Source organism: Perissodus microlepis, chromosome 6 (assembly GCF_051167445.1).
Source record: "Perissodus microlepis isolate ML-2025 ecotype Zambia chromosome 6, ASM5116744v1, whole genome shotgun sequence".
Taxonomy (NCBI): Eukaryota; Metazoa; Chordata; class Actinopteri; order Cichliformes; family Cichlidae; genus Perissodus; species Perissodus microlepis.
In genome coordinates, this window is record NC_140466.1 from 31,366,861 (window position 1) to 31,387,459 (window position 20,599).

General features: G+C 40.8%; 1 protein-coding gene across 1 annotated transcript; it reads right to left on the reverse strand.

Moving 5' to 3' along the window:
• Window positions 1-15,051: 15,051 nt before the first annotated feature.
• LOC146385979 (uncharacterized) lies at window positions 15,052-19,994 on the reverse strand. The gene is made up of 7 exons (XM_084931988.1): window positions 19,739-19,994; window positions 19,526-19,630; window positions 19,122-19,334; window positions 18,682-19,023; window positions 15,555-15,900; window positions 15,411-15,468; window positions 15,052-15,291 (listed from the first exon to the last, which is right to left on the reverse strand). Exons 1-7 carry the CDS (start codon window positions 19,920-19,922, stop codon window positions 15,052-15,054), a joined length of 1,488 nt encoding a protein of 495 aa, XP_084788114.1. The 5' UTR covers window positions 19,923-19,994.
• Window positions 19,995-20,599: the final 605 nt, after the last annotated feature.

Genomic DNA, 20,599 nt, shown 5'->3' on the forward strand with positions numbered 1-20,599 from the left:
ACTATTCTTTAGTGATCGGACAGAGGCTCAATGATGGAGCAGAGATCAGCTGTGTTTTTTACTGAAGATAGAAGTTATAGTGATGAACATCCTGCTGTGCTGTATGTTCTTAGAAATTTCCATATATGAGATTAGGATTCAAGCAAATAGACAGACAGTACGAGCAAGTGAGTTATTTAACACTCAGGATATATTTTTTTATCTTCTTCAGTAAAAAAAATATATCTTAAGATAAAAAAAATAACATGTGACTCACAGTGTGTCTAGGTTGGGTTCTAAACAAAACAGTGAAGAGTGCAAGTTGTTAAAATTATGGCCCAAATCTTCTTTTAACAGTCATCTATCTGTAATTTACAATATTAATGCTTCAATGCTGATCTTGTTATGCTGCATGAGGATTTTTCAAAGACTCCATGAACCACATTTATCTTTTAAAGGTTCAGAGAAGTCGGTGAATGAAATTATTAGAAAAAACATTGCAAAAATAACAAGATATAGATTTTTTTTTTTTTTTAGCATCTTTAATGTTATTTTTACCATGAACAAAATCTAAAATTAGGCAACTTCTCTCTGGACTAATACTAGGTAACCACCACGGTCTCTGTTAGTTCAATAACCAGACACAAAATAAAAAAAAAATGTAACTGCTCTCTGAAGTTCAGATCTAAAGCCTTAAGATCTGAACTTCAGATCTTAAGGCTTTTTGGGTCTTATTTTGGGTCTTACTTTGGTACTGAGTAAGACCCCAAATGACCCACTGATACCAGTAACCAGATATCGCCATCTGGTGGCTTTCAGACAAAATGCAGGTTTAAGGCACTTACTTATTGGCTTAATGTTTCTGACCTGGAATCTACGGCTGTGTCCAAATTCAGAGGAAGGATGCTTCAAATGCTGTATTTGGAGGTAATGATGTCACAGCGGCGCAACGAAGGCTGTCCAAATTCGAAGAGTCCTCCAAATGTGGCGACAAATGCATCCTTCATTTCCCCAAATTTCAAGGATGGGTTGGGTGTATCCTTCATGCCCTACAATATCCCAGGATTCATTGCAGGCCATACAGGAGTTTTTTTTTTTCTGATGACGATAGTGGTTGAAGTAGGAGAGAAAAACACTTTCAAATGTAAGTATATGAAAATCTGGTGGTACAACAGTTTAATTTTTATAGCAGTTGTGTTGTTAAGCTTTGGGCATCTGCATAGACATGTTTTTTTTTTAATTAATATAATCGTAAACTGGCTTGTATGGTGGGTCCCGCGGTTTTTCATGTATTGCCACTTACATACAGCTAATTTTGATTTTTGCGAATTAACCTTTTTGCGATATGTTGTAGGGAACACAGACCAAATGGCTCAATTCATTAAAATGAGGAGAAAATGATCACCTCTTGTTTGTGCTGAAGAATTCGGCCACTGTGGCATGGAGGTACAAGAATAAATCAATTTACACATCATATTCATATGAGCACAGTTTTATTAACCCTCGTGTTGTACAGAACATGTGATGTCCAGACGGTATTCCTCTTGTGTTCTGCTGTGAAACCTTTTGGATTTAGGGATTAACATAGTTGCCATGGTTTCCTTTCTTCTCTTATTTTTTGTGTGTGATCAGGACAATTCTGGAGAAGATGGGCCTGCAGGGGAAAGTCACTGCCTTGCAGGCCAGAAGAAATGGGTTAACTTTAAAAAAATACAAAGTACGTATGTGTTTTATCAAGAAGAATACAAGTTAATAAATGTGCAATTACTAAGAGTTGTTGTGTTGTTTTATTTGTCTGCTGTCATTTTTGATTTCCTCTGCCTTTAGGATTGCAAGTATCCAGGGTCAGGAGAGGGAGTCAGTAGGAATCCCTCTGCTGCTACGGCCCTGGTTTGCCCTCATGGATGAGGTGATAGGACACAGGCCTTCCATTAGGCCTCCTGTCCTAATTTCCTCTATCCCTGAGGACACTCCAGGGCCAAGAGCAGCAGTGGGTGACCAAAACGGAAGCAATGAGGAAGATGGTCAGCAACCGACAACAGGGAGAAAGAGGAAAAGAGACAGGGATGATGGGCTGCTGGACCTCATCAGAGAGTATGAGGCAGCAAAGAGTTCTGAGGAGAGGAGAGCGCAGGAGAGCAGGGAAAGGGTAGACAGACTGTTTTCACTTCTTGAAAGATTAATTCCAAGTTATGCATTAAGAAATGTATTAGTTGTTACATTGTTATATGTGTTGCATTAGTTTAAATGTTGTATGTTATTAATAAACTGATTACGACAAATAGTAATTTTCACTGAACTCATTTATGAACTCATGAACTCAGGTATTTTTAAACATGAACAGGAATGGTAGATGCTTCATTACCAAGGAGATGGTAATTGACTTCAGAAGAACAAAGCGATCTGAGCACTTTACCCTCTGCATTGATGGGGAGGAGGTAGAAAGGGTAGAAAGCTTTAAGTTAATCGGAGTCCACATCTTGGCCGACCTTACCACAAACATTTCCCACCAGGTAGGGAAAGCACAACAAAAGCTGTACTTTCTCAGAAAACTACGTCAGGCCCAATTACCCCAGACACTGCTAGTAAACTTCTACCGCTCTACCATTGATAGCCTTCTAACCTACTGCTGTAGAAGCTTCTACCCACAGGCTGTCAAACACGCTCTCCCTTGACCCTGATTGGAGGTTAACTGCACTGCCAACACCCATGGACATTACACTTTATTTATAAACCGTATTTCTATTTATACTATAAGGCAACCAACATTCCTACCTCTTTAAACTGTATTTATCATAACCTTATTTACTCCAGTAGCAACAGCAATCCCCCCCCCACACACACACACACACACACACACAATGTGCAATATCACTGATCACACTGCACCTCTCGATGCACCTGCTACTCAGATGGCATGTATGTTTTTGTACATATATATGTAAGCGTGTATGTGGAAATATGTGTATGTATGTGTGCATGCATATACGTGCATGTATGTATGTGTGCATGCATATACGTGCATGTATGTATATGTGTGTATGTGTATTGTTGATTTCCCAATTAAAATCGATTCTAGCTTGAATAACGTGATATAGATTAATTAAAATTGTGAATCGATTTTTAAATATAAATGTTTTTTGCCAGAAACGCCAGAATCTCAGGTTAAAGCTTTCATTTCAACACCAAACAGCAAAAACAGTACATGAGAGCAGATAAACGGATTCCACACATAGATGTAAACACAAAGCGATAAATATATCTATATATTGATAAATATCATCATTAGTTCCCTCTTACCTTTCCTGTTTTGTTTCCACCATGATAAAATCACTGCTCTTTTTCTCTCTCAGTGTAATCAATAACAGTTTCTCATCTCAAATCTCTGTTTTCTGCATTATTTGCTTACTTATTACTCACCAGCCTACGATTATGTACAACGCTGTCGGCCGCTGTTTTTTTATTTTTTGGTCTTATTTTGTTTTCAAAAATGACTTCCGACAAGAAAGCCTCATTTCTGCTGTTCAATACCGAAGAAATTAAAACTTTTTAAAATGATACCAAATTGCAAAACTCTCCACTGTATCTCTAATAAAACCTCTGTAACTTTGCTCTGCTTCACTTCAGCAGCATCAGGTAATGTTTATATGTTATTTCATGGTTTCTTTCATTTTTGTCCTACAGCAGAATATTTTCAAGGTTATCTGCTAGAAAAAGCTATTACAAGAAAGTCTGTATGTTTTTCTGTGTTTTATCCTCAGTTACTTTGACACAAAGGCATCTGCTGTGATGCTTACACCTCTGATGAAGTCTCACAAGTGTCAGCTTTGTTTTTATAGATATAAAAATATGGATATGTCCTAGGAACAGCTAAGATACTGTGCAGAACCCTCAAGCTCCCAGGCCTCTGGTAGAGGACCCGAGCTTGAAGGATTGACCGCCCACAGGGGCGAGTGGGGAATTTTTTTTTAATGTATGTATGTGTGTATCTGTATGTACGCATGCATATGTATATCTTTCTTGTGTACATGTAAATGCCACTGTTATTGTGTAGATACTTACATTATTGTGTATTACACACAACGGAGAGATGCCAAACTGTGTTTCATTGTTCTTGTAGGCAACTTGCCATACCAATACCAACTAGATTTTTAAATTTTTTTTTTGTGTCCCGTTTTGGATCTTTAGCCATCAGAATTGTTGTCTTAAGGCCAAGAAAGATGCCAAGCGGATTTATTTTACCAAGTGGATCATCATGGCCTTGCCATATTGGTCCATTTGATTGACCTTTATTATAATTATGAATTTATTTTATTTTCGGTTGCTACAAACGGGACAGACATGACTGGGGGATAGGACAGGATTTTTAAATCTTAATATAAAATGAGTAACAGTAGGTGGACATTAGGTAAGGCTGCACTTTTTAGAAAACTATTCCATGTGTATATAAAACAGGTCCACGGCTCCGAACCGTAGTAAAGGGACCTCTGGCTAATACGGCGGTTCCGTGTCGGGCTTGTAGCCGAAAACTAGCTTTACTTTGTTGTCTGGGTCAACTTTGCTAGTGAGAGACAGAGAGAGGCTGAAGGGCTGCTCCAACGGAACTTATTATCTTAATAGCGTACTTACAACTGGGCTCGTCAGACACTCTTTTTGGCTGCAGTGGGTTATTATTATATTTAAATGCTTCCATCTCCCGTTTCTGGTGGGTGACAACTCATACTTTTTGACTCTCCTTTTTCTCCCTCCCTTGTGCTCACAGCTCACATAACGGGTATGGCAGTCCATTCTCCCTGCAGCACGGACTACACTGCCCATGAGGCTACATTCTTTGGGCTATGCCAGTAACACTCTGCCTATTGCCTTCTTAGACTTAGACTTAGATCCTCCCATGCTTTATGTGGCATATCGGGCGGCAAACGAACGCCACCAGGCTCAATCTTGTGCCCAGGCTTCAGCGTCTTCCAACGATATATTCGATGTCTTTAGGTCTTGATGGAATTACCTTCGCCAGGTGTTGCGGCGACGTCCTCGTGGTCGTTTGATGCCCAGAGGTTGCCAGCGCATCGCTGTTTTTGGAATCTGTGCATCATCCATGCGGAGGATATGGCCGGCCAGTCGGAGCCTTTTGCATGCAACGATGTTGTGAAGTTTGACTGTGCCGCTCCTTCGCAGGATCTCCTCGTTGGTGATGTGGTCAGTGTAGCGGATCCTCAGAATCCGGCGGAGACATCGCTGCTGAAAGATGTCGAGCTTGGTGTTGATGCAGGTCGACACCTTCCAAGTTTCGCTGGCATAAATGGCGGTTGGGATCACAATTGAATTGAACAAGCAGAGTTTGATCTTGAGGGAGATGGTCGGGGAGGACCAGATCTTGTTCATCCTCCGAAATACTGCAGCTGCCTTCCCAATGTGGCATTTGACATCCACCTCTGCATCGCCGTCGTGGGAAATCACGCTACCGAGGTAGGTGAATTTCTCCACTTCTTCTAGCTGCTGTGTCTCGATGTAGATCCCTCGTCGTGGGTCCTTGGAGCTGACATGCATGATCTTTGACTTTTCTGAGCTGATCCTCAGGCCAATCTTGCCAGCTTCTCTTCTTAGATCGGTCGTTCCTTGCTGTAGCTTCAGCTTGTCTTCTTCAAGTAAGGCGATATCGTCAGCAAAATCGAGGTTGCCAGCTCCTGTACGGGCACCGGCTCGCCGCATAATGTAGTCGAGGGCAACGAGAAAAAGTAGTAAAAGTGGTAATTTCGAAGAAGTCGGTGTGGCCATTTCCGGTCCTAACGCAACAGCATGATCGCAAGTACAGGTCCCTGAAGATGTTAAGGAAGATGGTAGGGACACCGTACAAGCGCAGGATTCGCCAAAGAGAATCGCGGTGGATGCTATCGAAGGCCTTCTTGAAGTCGACAAAATTGATGGCGAGTTGTTGCTGGTACTCGATGCACTGTTCGATGTTGTTTCTTAAGACGAAAATCTGTTCTGTGCATGATCGGCCTATCCGGAACCCAGCTTGCTCCTCTCGTAGACGTTGGTCCAGGACACTCCTTAGTCGTCGAAGGAGGACGGTACAGAATGCCTTGCCAGGCACAGAGAGGAAGGTGATGCCTCTCCAGTTGGTGCACTCAGAGGTGTTGCCCTTCTTTGGTAGCTTGACTATGGCGCCCCTCCGCCAGTCCTCCAGCACTGTGCCACTTTGCCAGCACTTGTTGAACAGGGTTGTCAGTTCTTCCACCATGGCTTGGCCGCCATGTTTCAGGAGCTCTGCTGGTATTTCATCTAGGCCGGCCGCTTTGTTGTTCTTAAGGCTCTTGATCGCGATCTTCACTTTCTCGATGGTGATTCTGCCAGTATTGACCCCACGTTCATATTGGGAGGCCTCTGCCTCGAAATTGTACGTCTTGGTGGGCTCTGGCTGATTAAGGGTCTCTTGGAAGTGTTGGGCCCATCGTTTGTTTTGCTCTTCTTGGGCGAGCAAGAGCTTCCCATTTTTGTCCTTGACCGGGACGTTTGCATTGGTCCTCGATCCAGTAAGCTCGTTTATGATGCGGTATAGGGTCTTGGAATCATTCCGATCCGCTGCGTCTTGATCCTTGGCACCTTTTCATTCTAGCCATTCTTTCTTGTCTTTCCGACAGCTTTTCTTCACTAGCCGATCTAATTCTGTGTAGCGTCGGGTTCGTTCCTCTCTGGCTTGTTCGGTTTTGGCCTGCTCTCTTTTGAGCTTCGCAATTTTTGTCTCATCGATCAGTTCCCATGTTCTTCCTTGGATCCACTGTTCGCTTCTCTTTCCTCTGCGTCTTCCGATTGTGTTTTGGGCAGACTCCACAGTGGCGTCCCTGAGGCCAGTCCAGAGGTCTTCGACGTCTTCCCTTTCTCCAAGGAGGGTGAAATGATTTTGCAGCTCTAAAGTGAAGGCGTTGACAACGGTCGGGTCCTTGAGCTTCTCGATTGCGAACGGTGCATTTGGTATGGGCTGTCTTTGGTTCCGAAGTTTGAGTTTGACTTCCGCTCTGACTAGGTGGTGGTCAGATCCAACATCCGCTATTTAATATGAAGGCCTATTGCCTTCATATTAAATAATTTATAATTTACTACCTATGGGGAGCAAGTAGGTAGGATCCTTCGAAGCATCCTTCCCCTGAATTTAGACACAGCACCTATAGGGTAGGCAAACCAAGTGCACTGTCTTCATTGCTTCTTAACTTTACCTGTATTTGCAGATTAGTACTTGGTAAAAAAAAACAAAAAAACCAAACCTCCAGGTAAGGTCCTCCATGCTAAGTTGTAAAGAATTATGACTGTATTTGTAACACCTACGAGCAGCCGTGTGTGGACCCGCATCAGTCTCAGGCTACGTCCACACGTACACGGGTATTTTTGAAAGATTTTCCATTTTCGTTTTTTAAAAAAAATCCGGTCCACATGTGCAGTTTTGAAAAAAATATCTCCGTCCACATGTAAACGCTGTTATGAACATGCCAAAGCAACCGGTATAATCCGAATTGTGTAGAAATGTTGGCCAATCAGAATTCTAGAAGCCAGGGCGGGAAAGAGTACAGAAAGATGGTGAATAGAAGTAGGATTGAGTCATATGTGTGGACAGACCATGAGGTAGAATTATTCCTCAACCTAACACTGGAATGTAAAATGGCAAAAACACAAGAAAACGTGGACTGGGAGACTTGTCAGGGGAAATACGCTGACATTCACGCTCTTTTTCTTAGACCAGTACCCATGTGATGTCTGTGTTGTGTGTGGGGGGCTCCCATTTCACTGCAGGGCAACCTGCATGTGGCGAATAAAGCCTTGATATATTGATTGATATTTGAAATAATCTGCATCATTACTTTTGCTGGGCAGTAAACGACTTAAGTGGCGCCAGTGTCCGGCAGCCTCGCCTGTCAGTGCGCCCCAGGGTGGCTGTGGCTACAATGTAGCTTGCCATCACCAGTGTGTGAATGTGTGTGTGAATGGGTGGATGACTGGATGTGTAAAGCGCTTTGGGGTCCTTAGGGACTGGTAAAGTGCTATACAAATACAGGCCATTTATTTATTTTATTTACCATTTTAAATTATTTTCATTATGCTTTATGTTAAAACGTTAAAAAGATGTTTAGGGTTGGTTTTTTTTTTTGCATTTTAAGAATGCTCAACTGTTGACATGTTAAATGTTTTTCATTAGCTGTTCTGCAGCTACAATGTTTTATGTTTAGAACTGCTGTTAAATGTAAGAGGTCTTCCTTGTGTTCTCAAAAAACATTTTATCTTACTCCTGAGAAGAAGCAAGAAGAAGAAGAAGAAGAAGAAGCAGCTTCTTTTGTGTAAGTTTTCAAGTGCCTTCTTGATTAAAAATGTTAATAACTTAAGACAGTATTATGGATTTTGTCTCAATGGCTGTTGCAAGAGTTTATTCAGTAAAGCACTGAACTGAAAATATTACAGGGGTCACAAAACATGTACAAGATGTTTTAAAAAAAAAGGGTTTATTCCCTGTAAAGAACATTTAACTGAAGGCAAGGTGCCACTTATTGAACATGGTCAGGATCACACTGGCTGCCTCACTGGCTCTCTTGACCAGAGTTTATTCATTAAAGAAATAAACTGAAAATTTTACATGGGTGACAAAATGCATACAATGTAACAAGAAAAAGTCTTATTCCCTGTAAAAAAAACTTTTAACTGAAGGCAAGGTGCCACTTTCTTATTGAACATGGTCAGGATCACAGTGCACAGATTGTGAAGTGTCACATATCGTGACTTACAATTTCTGTAGATATGACAGTGTCCTACAATAGAACAGAAATCATTTTTATGGATCAATGAATTCAGTAAGGACTCTCCTGACTCTCTTCCCTTCTGATGTCATGCAGTCAGCTCTGTGGTAAGTCTGTGTGGCTGGCTGGTTGTCCTTGTCCTGCTGAATTACTTCAGTGACTGTATTCTCATCCATCATGTCTTTGTTGGCCTCAGAGTAGTTATGGAGCACAAAACAAGCATAAATGACAAGGGGAAGTTCATTTAGATTAATGTCCATTGGCCTTCGCAATGCTCCAAACCGTGCTTTCAGTCTGCCAAAAGCACATTCAATGACCATTCGAGCTCGACATAAGCATAGTCCAAAATCCTGTTCCTGAGCAGTGCTTCCCCCGTTGGCGTACTCTTTCATTAGGTAAGGAAGCAATGGGTATGCCGGATCCCCAATAAGAAAAACTGGAATTGCCTCCTCATGTTCCACAATTTGTTTTTTAGAAGAAGGAATCATGCCAGTCTTCAAATGTGTTTTCAGCATGGAATTTGCAAAAATGCGGGTGTCGTGTACCCTGCCTGGCCATTTCACCACAACATCAATAAATGAATAACTATAGTCACAGGTGGCTTGTATGTTCAGAGAACACCTCCCCTTCCTGTTAACATAGTCCATAAAATTCGTGGATGGTTGCTTTATTTCCACATGGGTCCCATCCACAGCACCAATACACTGAGGAATTCCATAGGCTCGGTAAAAACCTGCCACAAGTTCTTTGGACTCTGTGAGTCTATCTATTCCAGAATAGATAAACTTAGAAAAAATACACTTTAACTTTCAATATTTTGCTCTCCATAAAAATATATCCTGTCAAAATTATGCAAGTTAGAAATATAAACGTGCTGCCAAAAACCTCAGAAAAAATAAATGAAAATTGTGCTTTTAAGTAAATGCTAAAATAACAACAAATTATTGTTGCGATTTTGTTGCTATTATGGCATTTTATAAAAAATAAAATAAACTTAAAAAATTATGCTCTTCATAAAAATATCTAATATAAATGATACAAATTCAAAACATGAACATGATGCAAAAAAACCTGGAAATATAGATAAAATTTAAAAAAAGAACAAATCATAACATTCAGTTTTCTTTGCTCTTATGCCATTTTGTCAGAGCTGGATGCTTGGCATCTTTTTTGGCAACAAGTTTGTTTAAGTTTGGTGCGAGGTCTTGTGTTGTAGAGATTCTCAGGATGGACTGCAGGTGTTCATCAGTGAGATGAGTCCTGTGTGCTGTTTTGTTAATCTCCATCACTGAAAACAGCTTCTCACACAGATATGCGCTACCAAACATACACAAGGTTCGAGCCGCATGTAAACGGACATTGCTTCAGGAATTGAACTAATAAACTGTGCGGGCCCTTCAGTGTCGTACTTTGCCTTGAGGGTCCCATCACACTCAGCTCCATCTGAATCTACACAGGTGCAGTTTCCACGTCAACTGTAAATGGGTTGCGAAGCAGCCCGAAATTCTCTTTTTGTGCTTCAAAGTCACCAAAGCGCCGTGCGAACTCAGTGCGCACTGCACTCAGTTCAATTGTACAGTGAACCATTTGCTGCTTGAAGTCAGATGTTGATGTGAGTGGTGCAGATCCACTGATGAACCTTTGAGAGCACAGATCCTGGTTGGAGATCCTCCTAACTCGGTCAACTTCTCTTTCTGAGAGTGATGGGATACAAATGATGAAGAAATAAAAGTTTTATGTTCAGTTGTTTAACACACTGGACAGTAAAACTTAACTTCCTTCCTTCATTTATGTCTGTTTGACATAAATGTCTGTTAGCATTTATGTCAAACAGACATAAATGCTAACAGAAACACGACTTGTTCATGTTTAACCTAAAAAAGTTATTCAGGATTCAACAATCAAACCTCTGTCAGGGGGATTGAACAGATTGTGGTTTAGAGATAATGGGATTAGTGGTCCAGAGACTGGGACGTTATGATGCAGCCCCCTCATAAAGCATCATACAAGAGGGTGGTGATTGTCAGGTTTGTTTAGGCCAAATCGACCTTTATTGTTGAAAACAAGTGAGTTGCTACCACGTGTTGCGTGCTTCTCCACACAATGATCCGTCCAACTACTTTAGAGCTGTCTGTCTGTTTAGAGCCTCTGTTTTCACTAAAACTGCCCCCAGAGATATGGCATATAATGCCGTAATGCTAAGAACACTGCACAGAGCTCCAGCACATTTATGTGAGCCCCTTCGGAAAATGTGGGGACAAGTGGAGACTCTTCCTCCATGATGTCCGCTTGTGGTGGCTCGTGTATGATGGATATCACTCGTAGCAGTAGCGGCTGGCACACAGCAGTCCTGACTGTTAGACACTGGTACTCTCAACCTCCTCTCCAGGACTTTCTCTGGCATCAAAGCACAGCACAGACACCTTTGGGTCTGCAAGAGAAGCCTAAGCATGTTTAGTGTCCATACAAACTGTCTTGTTCTTTTCTGTCTTCATTGTTGCTTGAGTGAACCAGCTGGACTACACTTTGCGCTGTGGGTGATGGATGCTGGCTTTGGTGCCCTTGGTTAGGCATGGTTGCTGGCCTGCTGCTTTGGAGGTTGTTGTCCGAGGTGGAATGAGCTTCTTCATCATGTGGTGGGGGCTCTGCTGGGTGTCAGGCAGGTCTCAGGGGCTTAGGGTCTGGTGGTGGCCTCTGACAGGGTCGGCTACCCACGGCGTCGGGTCCATTACTACTTCCAGCCTTGGCTGTGAGAGCTATGTCTGGGCCTCCCTCTTCCCTTGGCTGGGGTAGACGCATGGCTGTCATTGGAAAATGTGCAGTTGCTTTGTCTTACTTTTCTCTCTCTGCTTTCTCACTCTCTCTCACTGACACACACGCAGCAAAATGCTACATGTATATTTGTTTGTGTATCTCCCTCTGTTTTGTCTTTCAGGTATTGTGTATAGTATATTTTATTACAGAAGCAGGTCATTTTGACCCAGCTTTTTTGGTTTCTTGTATTTTGGTGTTTTTTTGATTAGGTTCATTATGTTTATGTTTCTGATTCTTTAGCTGTCCTGTGTTGATTGTTATTGTTCTGTGTTCCAGCATATTCTGGTTTAGGTTTTGTTCTTATGCCCTCATGTTTAGTATAGGTTTAGTTGTTGTTTCTGGTTTCCTGTTTTACTTTGAAAGTTCATGTCTTATGTCACTGTGTTCAGTTTTACTTCTCCCCTGTCTCATTAGCCTAATTTCTCCCAGCCGTGTCTCCCTCCTGTTGCCCATTCCCTGATTACTCCCCTGTGCATATAAGCCCTGTGTTCTCTGTTGCGTCGTACTCTCAACATGCTGTGTTTGTTATATCCAGTTTTCCTGCACCTTGGTTCTAAGTCTTGTTTTTGCTTTTGTGAGTTTTATTTTATGAGAAGGTTTTGCCAGCAATAAAGTTGCATTTTGGGTCCTTTTTCCTGCCTGCCTGCCACACAGCCAACCATGACAGTTTTACTTCCCCTCAGATCATTATAGTAATTCTCAGCTGCATTGCCACTTGTTTCCTCTCCCCTCGTTATCTCATGACTATTTATTATGAGTCTACAAAACCCCGGTAACATCAAAGCCTATTCCCATGTATTTAAACATGCAAGTAAATCAGTTCGAATCTGTGACCGGTGAGTAAAAACCTTTAAATGCTGTTTTGAGACTTCAACACCAAATGGTTTAATACTTTTATCAAAACTTTCTTACTTTGGAAAAAAGTGTGCCTCATGTGGAGTTCAGACATATAACATTAAATGTGAATGATTTATGTGAAACTTTACAAAAACAAAACTTCTGAAATAGAGAAAAGAAAAACTATACATGTTGTCACAATGTCTAGAGGCAAACAGAGACGCAGGTGAATAACCAAAAGTGAGGCTTTATTGAGGGCTGAACAAAGCCACAACATGAGGAAACAGAAAAAACTAACAAAACCCTAAACTGGGAAATCTAAGATTAACCCTTTAAGACCTACCATAGAACCAAGTCCGCCAGAGCTTATATTATATTTTTACATGCTGTAGTGCCATTTTTGGGAGCATTTCAAGTTGCTATACATCAATACAACCATTATAGCCCAGATTTTAATAATATGTATGCATTAAGTGCATAGTAACTACATAAATTGCAAAAAAGTGCAATAAACTACAAAAAAAATTGAAAATCGTTTTTGCTTTTTTAACATATATTTCTAGTTAGAGAAATTTAAGAGGCTTATCCCTCAAAACTGTAAATACAAAGTAAGTTGCACAAAATAGTTTCCTACCACAGGAAATTTATTTTGAGTGTCTTCATAGTTTTATTTTTGAAATACACCAATTTTTATATACTGCAGGAAAAACGAAAATAAACATTATAATGCAAATTTGCAAAAAAGCAGCATATGCATCAAAATAAACTATTTCCAGCAGTGCAATATGAGTTCTAAGCATCCCAGAAAAGACACAGAAAGTCATAAAGTCAAAGATAACTTTTAAAAACACCAGTATAGGCTCATGAGGCCCTGATGGTAAAAAAACCTACATTTCCGCGAAAATGACGTCACTTCCGGTTTCGGGCAGGTAATGGCGGACATGCAAAAGTTTGCGCTGACGTCTATTCCAACGTAGGAAGTGTTATGAACAGCTGATCGGATTGGCAAAGCGTGTTTCTGGAATATTATGTTTTTGTTGCTGCAAGTGCTTTTTATGCAGTTTTTGCAAAGCTATATGTGGAAGGAAACTGTGACCTACAAGCTGATGGCATAAGATGTAAGTACAACTCCTCCGGTTTCATATGCAAAAAAAATTATTGCGCTAGCTTACGTGGTTGCAGAGCTACCGGGATTTAAAAATAGTTACGCAAAACAGAGCGTGCCCGCTCCGACCGGCTTTATAGGGTTAAAATTACCCGAACCTGAAACTAGAACTAGCCAAACCTGGAAACGTGAGGGGACTGAGAACAGCAGTAACACAGTGGAATGATTCACAGACGGACCAACGAAGAGCAAAAGATTAAACACACTAAATATACACAGAAGGAAATGAGGAAATGGCACACAGGAGGGAGACACAGCTGAACCTAATTCAACATGAGGAGAAAGGGAGGAAGCAAAACAGAATACATTGACATGAGACACGGACTTTCAAAATAAAACAGGAAATACAACCAGCACATACAAAATGAGAACGTAGCACCAACTACTGTACAATACATCGCAGTAGCACTGCAACACTCACCGGCCAATTTATTAGGTATGCCTGTCCAGCTGCTTGTCAAGACAAATATTTAATTACAAAATCACATCAGTGCATTCAGACATGTAGAACACACATTGTCAAGAACTGGAACTGCTCAAACTCAGATCAAACAAAGGTTAAGAAGGTTATGAAATAATGACATCCTACAACAAAAAAGTGTTGGAAAACACACAGGAGGATTTTTTTTTAACAATCCAACCACAGCCCAGTTGTTTGTCGCAATATTCTTGTGCTAGAGCACCTGAAGTGAAGCTTTTTATCCCAAACAATAATCTGTTACAGCTGAGAAGAGAAGCAGCTCTGACAAAGATGTAGGAGGCTATATATCAGGTTGAAGTAAGAGTCAGAAGAACTCAAAGAAATGAAATTCAGAGTTTGGAGGAAGGATTAAATCTAATTTGTGTAGCTCTGATTGTTGGAGTTGTACTCATAATCAACCTTCAGATGTGTTTTTGTAGTTACACTTGCAGTCTGAAGATGGAGATAAAAGCGCTGCAGGCTGAAGCACAATATATGTGGACTAGAATGGTAAACTGGTTCTTATATAGCGCTTTTCTACTCGTGCTTTATACAACTTGTGCATTCACCCATTCGCACAAGCACATTTGTCTAAGTGCTTTTTTTAAGCTAAACTTTACACACATTCATACTCCGATGGATGCATCGGAGAACAATTTGGGGTTAGTATCTTGCCCAAGGATATGGGCAAGACCCTAGGCATGCAGACTAGGGGAAGCCAGGAATCGAACCACCAACCTTCCGATCAGTAGATGACCTGCTCCACCGCCTGAGCTACAGCTACGCCATGTCAAAGAGACTATGCACACATCATTCATTGTAACAGCTGTCAACAACTGTGCTGTGTCCTGTAATGTCAGATAGTGATAGTTAAGATGGCGAACTGAACTCAGCCAACACTACAAACTGACCATTTTTTTCTGATTAGATTGTTGAGTTTCTGGTGAGCTCTTCAGGTTGTACTCTGCCATGGCTGCAGGGTATTGGATATGTGGCTGTTGAACACAGCATCTCTCTCAAACTTTCACAGTAGAGTAAGTCTGTAAGTCTGTGTCTGCAGGAGTGACACCAGATGCTCCGTCAGAGCTGTAACTCACAGCAGCATAATGAGAACACTCCTGTTGTCTGGGCTGATCTGACTGTACGGTGGAACAAAGAGGAACCACATGTTTATTTTTAAAGTAGACTCTGCTGTAGTGGACTTCATCCTCCTGCTTTGGTTGTGTTGAGATGTCATTAACAGGACCAAGGCTGAGCTGATGGAGACAAACAGCATTAATTTATACTGTACTTTAAACTTTTACTTTTACTGTATGTTTGGAAAAATGAAATGACCACTGGAACGTTAAGACAGTCCACAAAATCCAATCTTTACCTGTTCAATTTGGTCAGACCTTTCAGTTGTTGGAGGCTGAGCAGAAGTTCTCTGTTTCCTGGTTAAAATGAATTAACAGGGGAAATAAGTGATTTGTGGCAAAGACTGAATGTATAGCTTTGAACCAAACCAGGTGTTGCTTACCTAACACACCAGCAGACAGTGAGAAGTATTGAAACCAGCAGAGCTGCAGAAACTCCTGCAGCTGCTGGTGTCCATGTTCCTGTGATACTTTGGACAGTGAGAGTCTTTGGAGCAGAGCTGATATCTTTGTTGGTTTTCACAGCACAGGAGTAGCTTCCTGCATCCTCCCTGCTGACTGGGTCTAGGATCAGATGTTTGTTCTGGTTCTCTCTCGGGGTCAGAGGTCGACTGTTCAAGTACCAAATGTAGTTTGTGTTGTCAGTCAGAGGACAGCTGGTACTGCAGGTCAGTGTGACTCTCTGACCCTCTGTCACCACTGCAGAAGGACTCATCTTCACTCTCAGCTCTGGAAGAGGAACATTGGCAGTGTTATGTTTAATGTATTGTTGTAAATAGAAAACATTTTTCAGTAACTCAGTAATGTAATGTGTTACTGTACTATATTCACTAATCACATTACAGTTACAATTATGTCATTACTTGCAAAGGTTTTTCTGTTATCTGCACACCGGGTGGAGAGAAAGGAGAAAAATTTCAAACAAGCTTTTCTTTCCTGCCACAATCAGCTGATTTCAGTTTGTGTGCAGGATTAGGAAAAACGTAGAGCGGTCTACAGCCTCTCCGGATTGTAGGCAAAGACATTACTTTTATCTTTATTGCACGTAAAGAACAGAGCGTGATGATAAAGTGGAAACTGCATCTAGAACAAAAAACAACTGCATTACGTTGCTAACAGAACTTTGGGTTTTTGCAAACATCTGCAAAGGTAAAATGTTAATGCAAAGCCAGTCAAGAACCCAGAGTGATGATAAAGCTGAGTGAATGCTGACTCCAGCCCAGCAGCCTGAACTTCAACAGGTAACAAAGGCAGTGATGAACAGACAGGCTGCAGCCTCTGTTCTAAAGTAGAATCACTGGGAATCGCTATAAAGTTTCTTTGTTCTGGTTTTCATCTTTGCTTTGTGTTTTTAGCTTTGTGTTCACAGAGTAACGAGCAGGTGAGCAGTGTAAAAATTTACTTTATCTGGTGAGTAATCAAGTGACATACTGTATTACTTTTAAAAGGTGTAACAAGTAATGTGCCATATACAGGGAGTGCAGAATTATTAGGCAAATGAGTATTTTGTCCACATCATCCTCTTCATGCATGTTGTCCTACTCCAAGCTGTATAGGCTCGAAAGCCTACTACCAATTAAGCATATTAGGTGATGTGCATCTCTGTAATGAGAAGGGGTGTGGTCTAATGACATCAACACCCTATATCAGGTGTGCATAATTATTAGGCAAATTCCTTTCCTTTGGCAAAATGGGTCAAAAGAAGGACTTGACAAGCTCAAAAAGTCAAAAATAGTGAGATATCTTGCAGAGGGATGCAGCAGTCTCAAAATTGCAAAGCTTCTGAAGCGTGATCATCGAACAATCAAGCGTTTCATTCAAAATAGTCAACAGGGTCGCAAGAAGCGTGTGGAAAAACCAAGGCGCAAAATAACTGCCCATGAACTGAGAAAAGTCAAGCGTGCAGCTGCCAAGATGCCACTTGCCACCAGTTTGGCCATATTTCAGAGCTGCAACATCACTGGAGTGCCCAAAAGCACAAGGTGTGCAATACTCAGAGACATGGCCAAGGTAAGAAAGGCTGAAAGACGACCACCACTGAACAAGACACACAAGCTGAAACGTCAAGACTGGGCCAAGAAATATCTCAAGACTCATTTTTCTAAGGTTTTATGGACTGATGAAATGAGAGTGAGTCTTGATGGGCCAGATGGATGGGCCCGTGGCTGGATTGGTAAAGGGCAGAGAGCTCCAGTCCGACTCAGACGCCAGCAAGGTGGAGGTGGAGTACTGGTTTGGGCTGGTATCATCAAAGATGAGCTTGTGGGGCCTTTTCGGGTTGAGGATGGAGTCAAGCTCAACTCCCAGTCCTACTGCCAGTTTCTGGAAGACACCTTCTTCAAGCAGTGGTACAGGAAGAAGTCTGCATCCTTCAAGAAAAACATGATTTTCATGCAGGACAATGCTCCATCACACGCGTCCAAGTACTCCACAGCGTGGCTGGCAAGAAAGGGTATAAAAGAAGAAAAACTAATGACATGGCCTCCTTGTTCACCTGATCTGAACCCCATTGAGAACCTGTGGTCCATCATCAAATGTGAGATTTACAAGGAGGGAAAACAGTACACCTCTCTGAACAGTGTCTGGGAGGCTGTGGTTGCTGCTGCACGCAATGTTGATGGTGAACAGATCAAAACACTGACAGAATCCATGGATGGCAGGCTTTTCAGTGTCCTTGCAAAGAAAGGTGGCTATATTGGTCGCTGATTTGTTTTTGTTTTGTCTTTGAATGTCAGAAATGTATATTTGTGAATGTGGAGATGTTATATTGGTTTCACTGGTAAAAATAAATAATTGAAATGGGTATATATTTGTTTTTTGTTAAGTTATGCACAGTAATAGTCACCTGCACACACAGATATCCCCCTAAAATAGCTAAAACTAAAAACAAACTAAAAACTACTTCCAAAATCATTCAGCTTTGATATTAATGAGTTTTTTGGGTTCATTGAGAACATGGTTGTTGTTCAATAATAAAATTATTCCTCAAAAATACAACTTGCCTAATAATTCTGCACTCCCTGTATTCTTTTTTTGGGTAACAATACCAGCACTGATCAAAAACATTTAATCTCAGAGTAAATCTCCTCTGTGACTCACACACTAAACATGGATTTTGACTAAAGCTTTACAACAAACTGGTGCTTTAGTCCTCCTGTTCAGTGGAGAAATGTATTTATTAAAGAAGTGTATTTCACTACAAATTCAACATATTTGTACTTTCAGTTTTGTCAAAGTTCAATCTAAATTAGCTTAAAAGAGAAAACATTTTAGTCCACAACTTATTTCTGACGTCAACAAACACAAGTAATTTTACAGATGACAAGTTTTTCCACAGTTTTTCTCATTTTTAGTAAAGATAATATTTTGTTTCTTTTTTAGTCGATCTTTCAGTGCAGGAATTTGTGTGGAGTATTTTCACATAGTGGTAATGCTGTTTTATTTCTTCCACCTCTGCTCCTGTTCAGACATTAATGAGTAAAGTCTGCTGAGTGAAGAGTTTAGATTTACCTGTGACAATCAAAAAGACTCCAGGCAGATCAGACTGTGTCCATCCTTCATGATCTCTCTTGAATCTGAATGTGTATCCTCCTGAGTCATTCTTCTTCAGGTTGTTGATGGTCAGGATGTGTTGGTTCTTCATGTTGTCCTGATACTCCACACGACCTGCAGCCTCAATCAGCTCTTCAACTTCCACTTTATCTTTTCTCCATTTTTTACTCCAACATTTAAAATCTGGCTTCATGTTATCAGGATGTGAGTATTCACTTGTGATGTTCACTGAAGATCCTTCCAGAGCACAGATTCTCCTGCTGACATAATTCACTCTCCAGCAGTTTTTATCCTGAACACCTGAAATATAGATGGAAGATTTAGAGTTGTTTGATTTTCTGTATGCTGACACTTTTATTCATAATTAACTGAAAGAAAAAATGAAATGAATTACTCACAGACTTCTGCAGACTGAAGATGCTCGTGGTCTTTTACAGCACAAGAGAACTTGTCTTTTGCAGAGATATGAATTGAAATATGTTGATTCTTGACGTTTCTGCTTCGGTTTTGGTACCACGTGTATGTAGTTTTAGGGTCGGTCAGATTACAGCTGTTGTTACAGGTCAGTGTGACATTATCTGATGTGTAGGAAGTTCTTTGAACACAAACCTCTGAAAGATGATTAATAAAGTTTTCATAACACACAATGATGTATACCATTTTATTTCTGTTTTTAGTATGTGTGCTAACAGATTTATTAACAAAGGTCATATTTAGTGTAATCTTATAAAAGTAAAATTGACATTAAACAAATATATGAGAGGTTAGGTGAAAGATGTGTGTTTATCTGTGGAAACTTCACCTCTGGGATATGTGATGGAGCACAGCTCATCTACTGATCTCTGCTTGTAAGAACACATGTTCCCTTTAGCATAGGTCACACTGAAGCAGGTCGCTGTGATGGAATCTGTACAACAAAAGATGTATTGAGATATACTGAGATCATTCTTAAATTTATACTAATTTACTTAAATTATTCTGTTTGTTTTGTTGAACAATAAACATCATGACTCACCCACAGAGACTTCAGGGGCTCTGAGACCCTCGTAGCCTTTGACAGCACAGGAGTATGTGACTGCTTCCTCACTGCTGAGCAGCTCTTGGTACCAGGGAGACCAGTCCTCATAGAGAAACTCTCTGTTCTTGTACCAGATGTAGGCTGCAGGCTTTTCAGTCAGAGGACAGCTGCTGCTGCACATCAGTGTTACTGTCTGTCCCTCTGTGGCAGGAATCACCTTTACCTGCAGCTCTGAGAGGATGATGGAGAACAACTTATACAATGATGTCATTTGGAAAGTAATCAATGAGTAAAAGTCACTGTACCTGCAACAACTTGAAGAGTAATGTTACTGAGTGAACAGAGTCCTGGTCTGTCTGTAGTCTTCATACAGCAGTAAGTGTTTGCATCACTCTCTCTTAGATCATTGATGGTTAAACTTGGGATTTTCTCTTTAGACATGTTGTACGTTACACGTTGTCCATCCACAGAGAGCTCACTCATTGATCCATTTAAGTGTGCAGTGAACCATTTGCTGCTTGAAGTCAGATGTTGATGTGAGCAGTGCAGATCCACTGATGAACCTTTGAGAGCACAGATCCTGGTTTCTCCTCCATTAACACCTTTAACAGGAAGTTTATTAGTAACAGATTTATTAGAGATTTGCTTATTCGATTGCTGTCATTACCTGTTTTTTTTTCTTTTTATCATTGATCATTAAATAATAATGTTATATATTTGTATTGTAAAATCTTAGATGAATTTACAAAGTGTTGCTTAAATGATGCAGCATCAATCTAAAATAATTCAAACAATACAAACAGCTCCAGCTCCATCTTGCTGGGTCAACTTCTCTCTTTCAGTGTGAATGATGAAAAT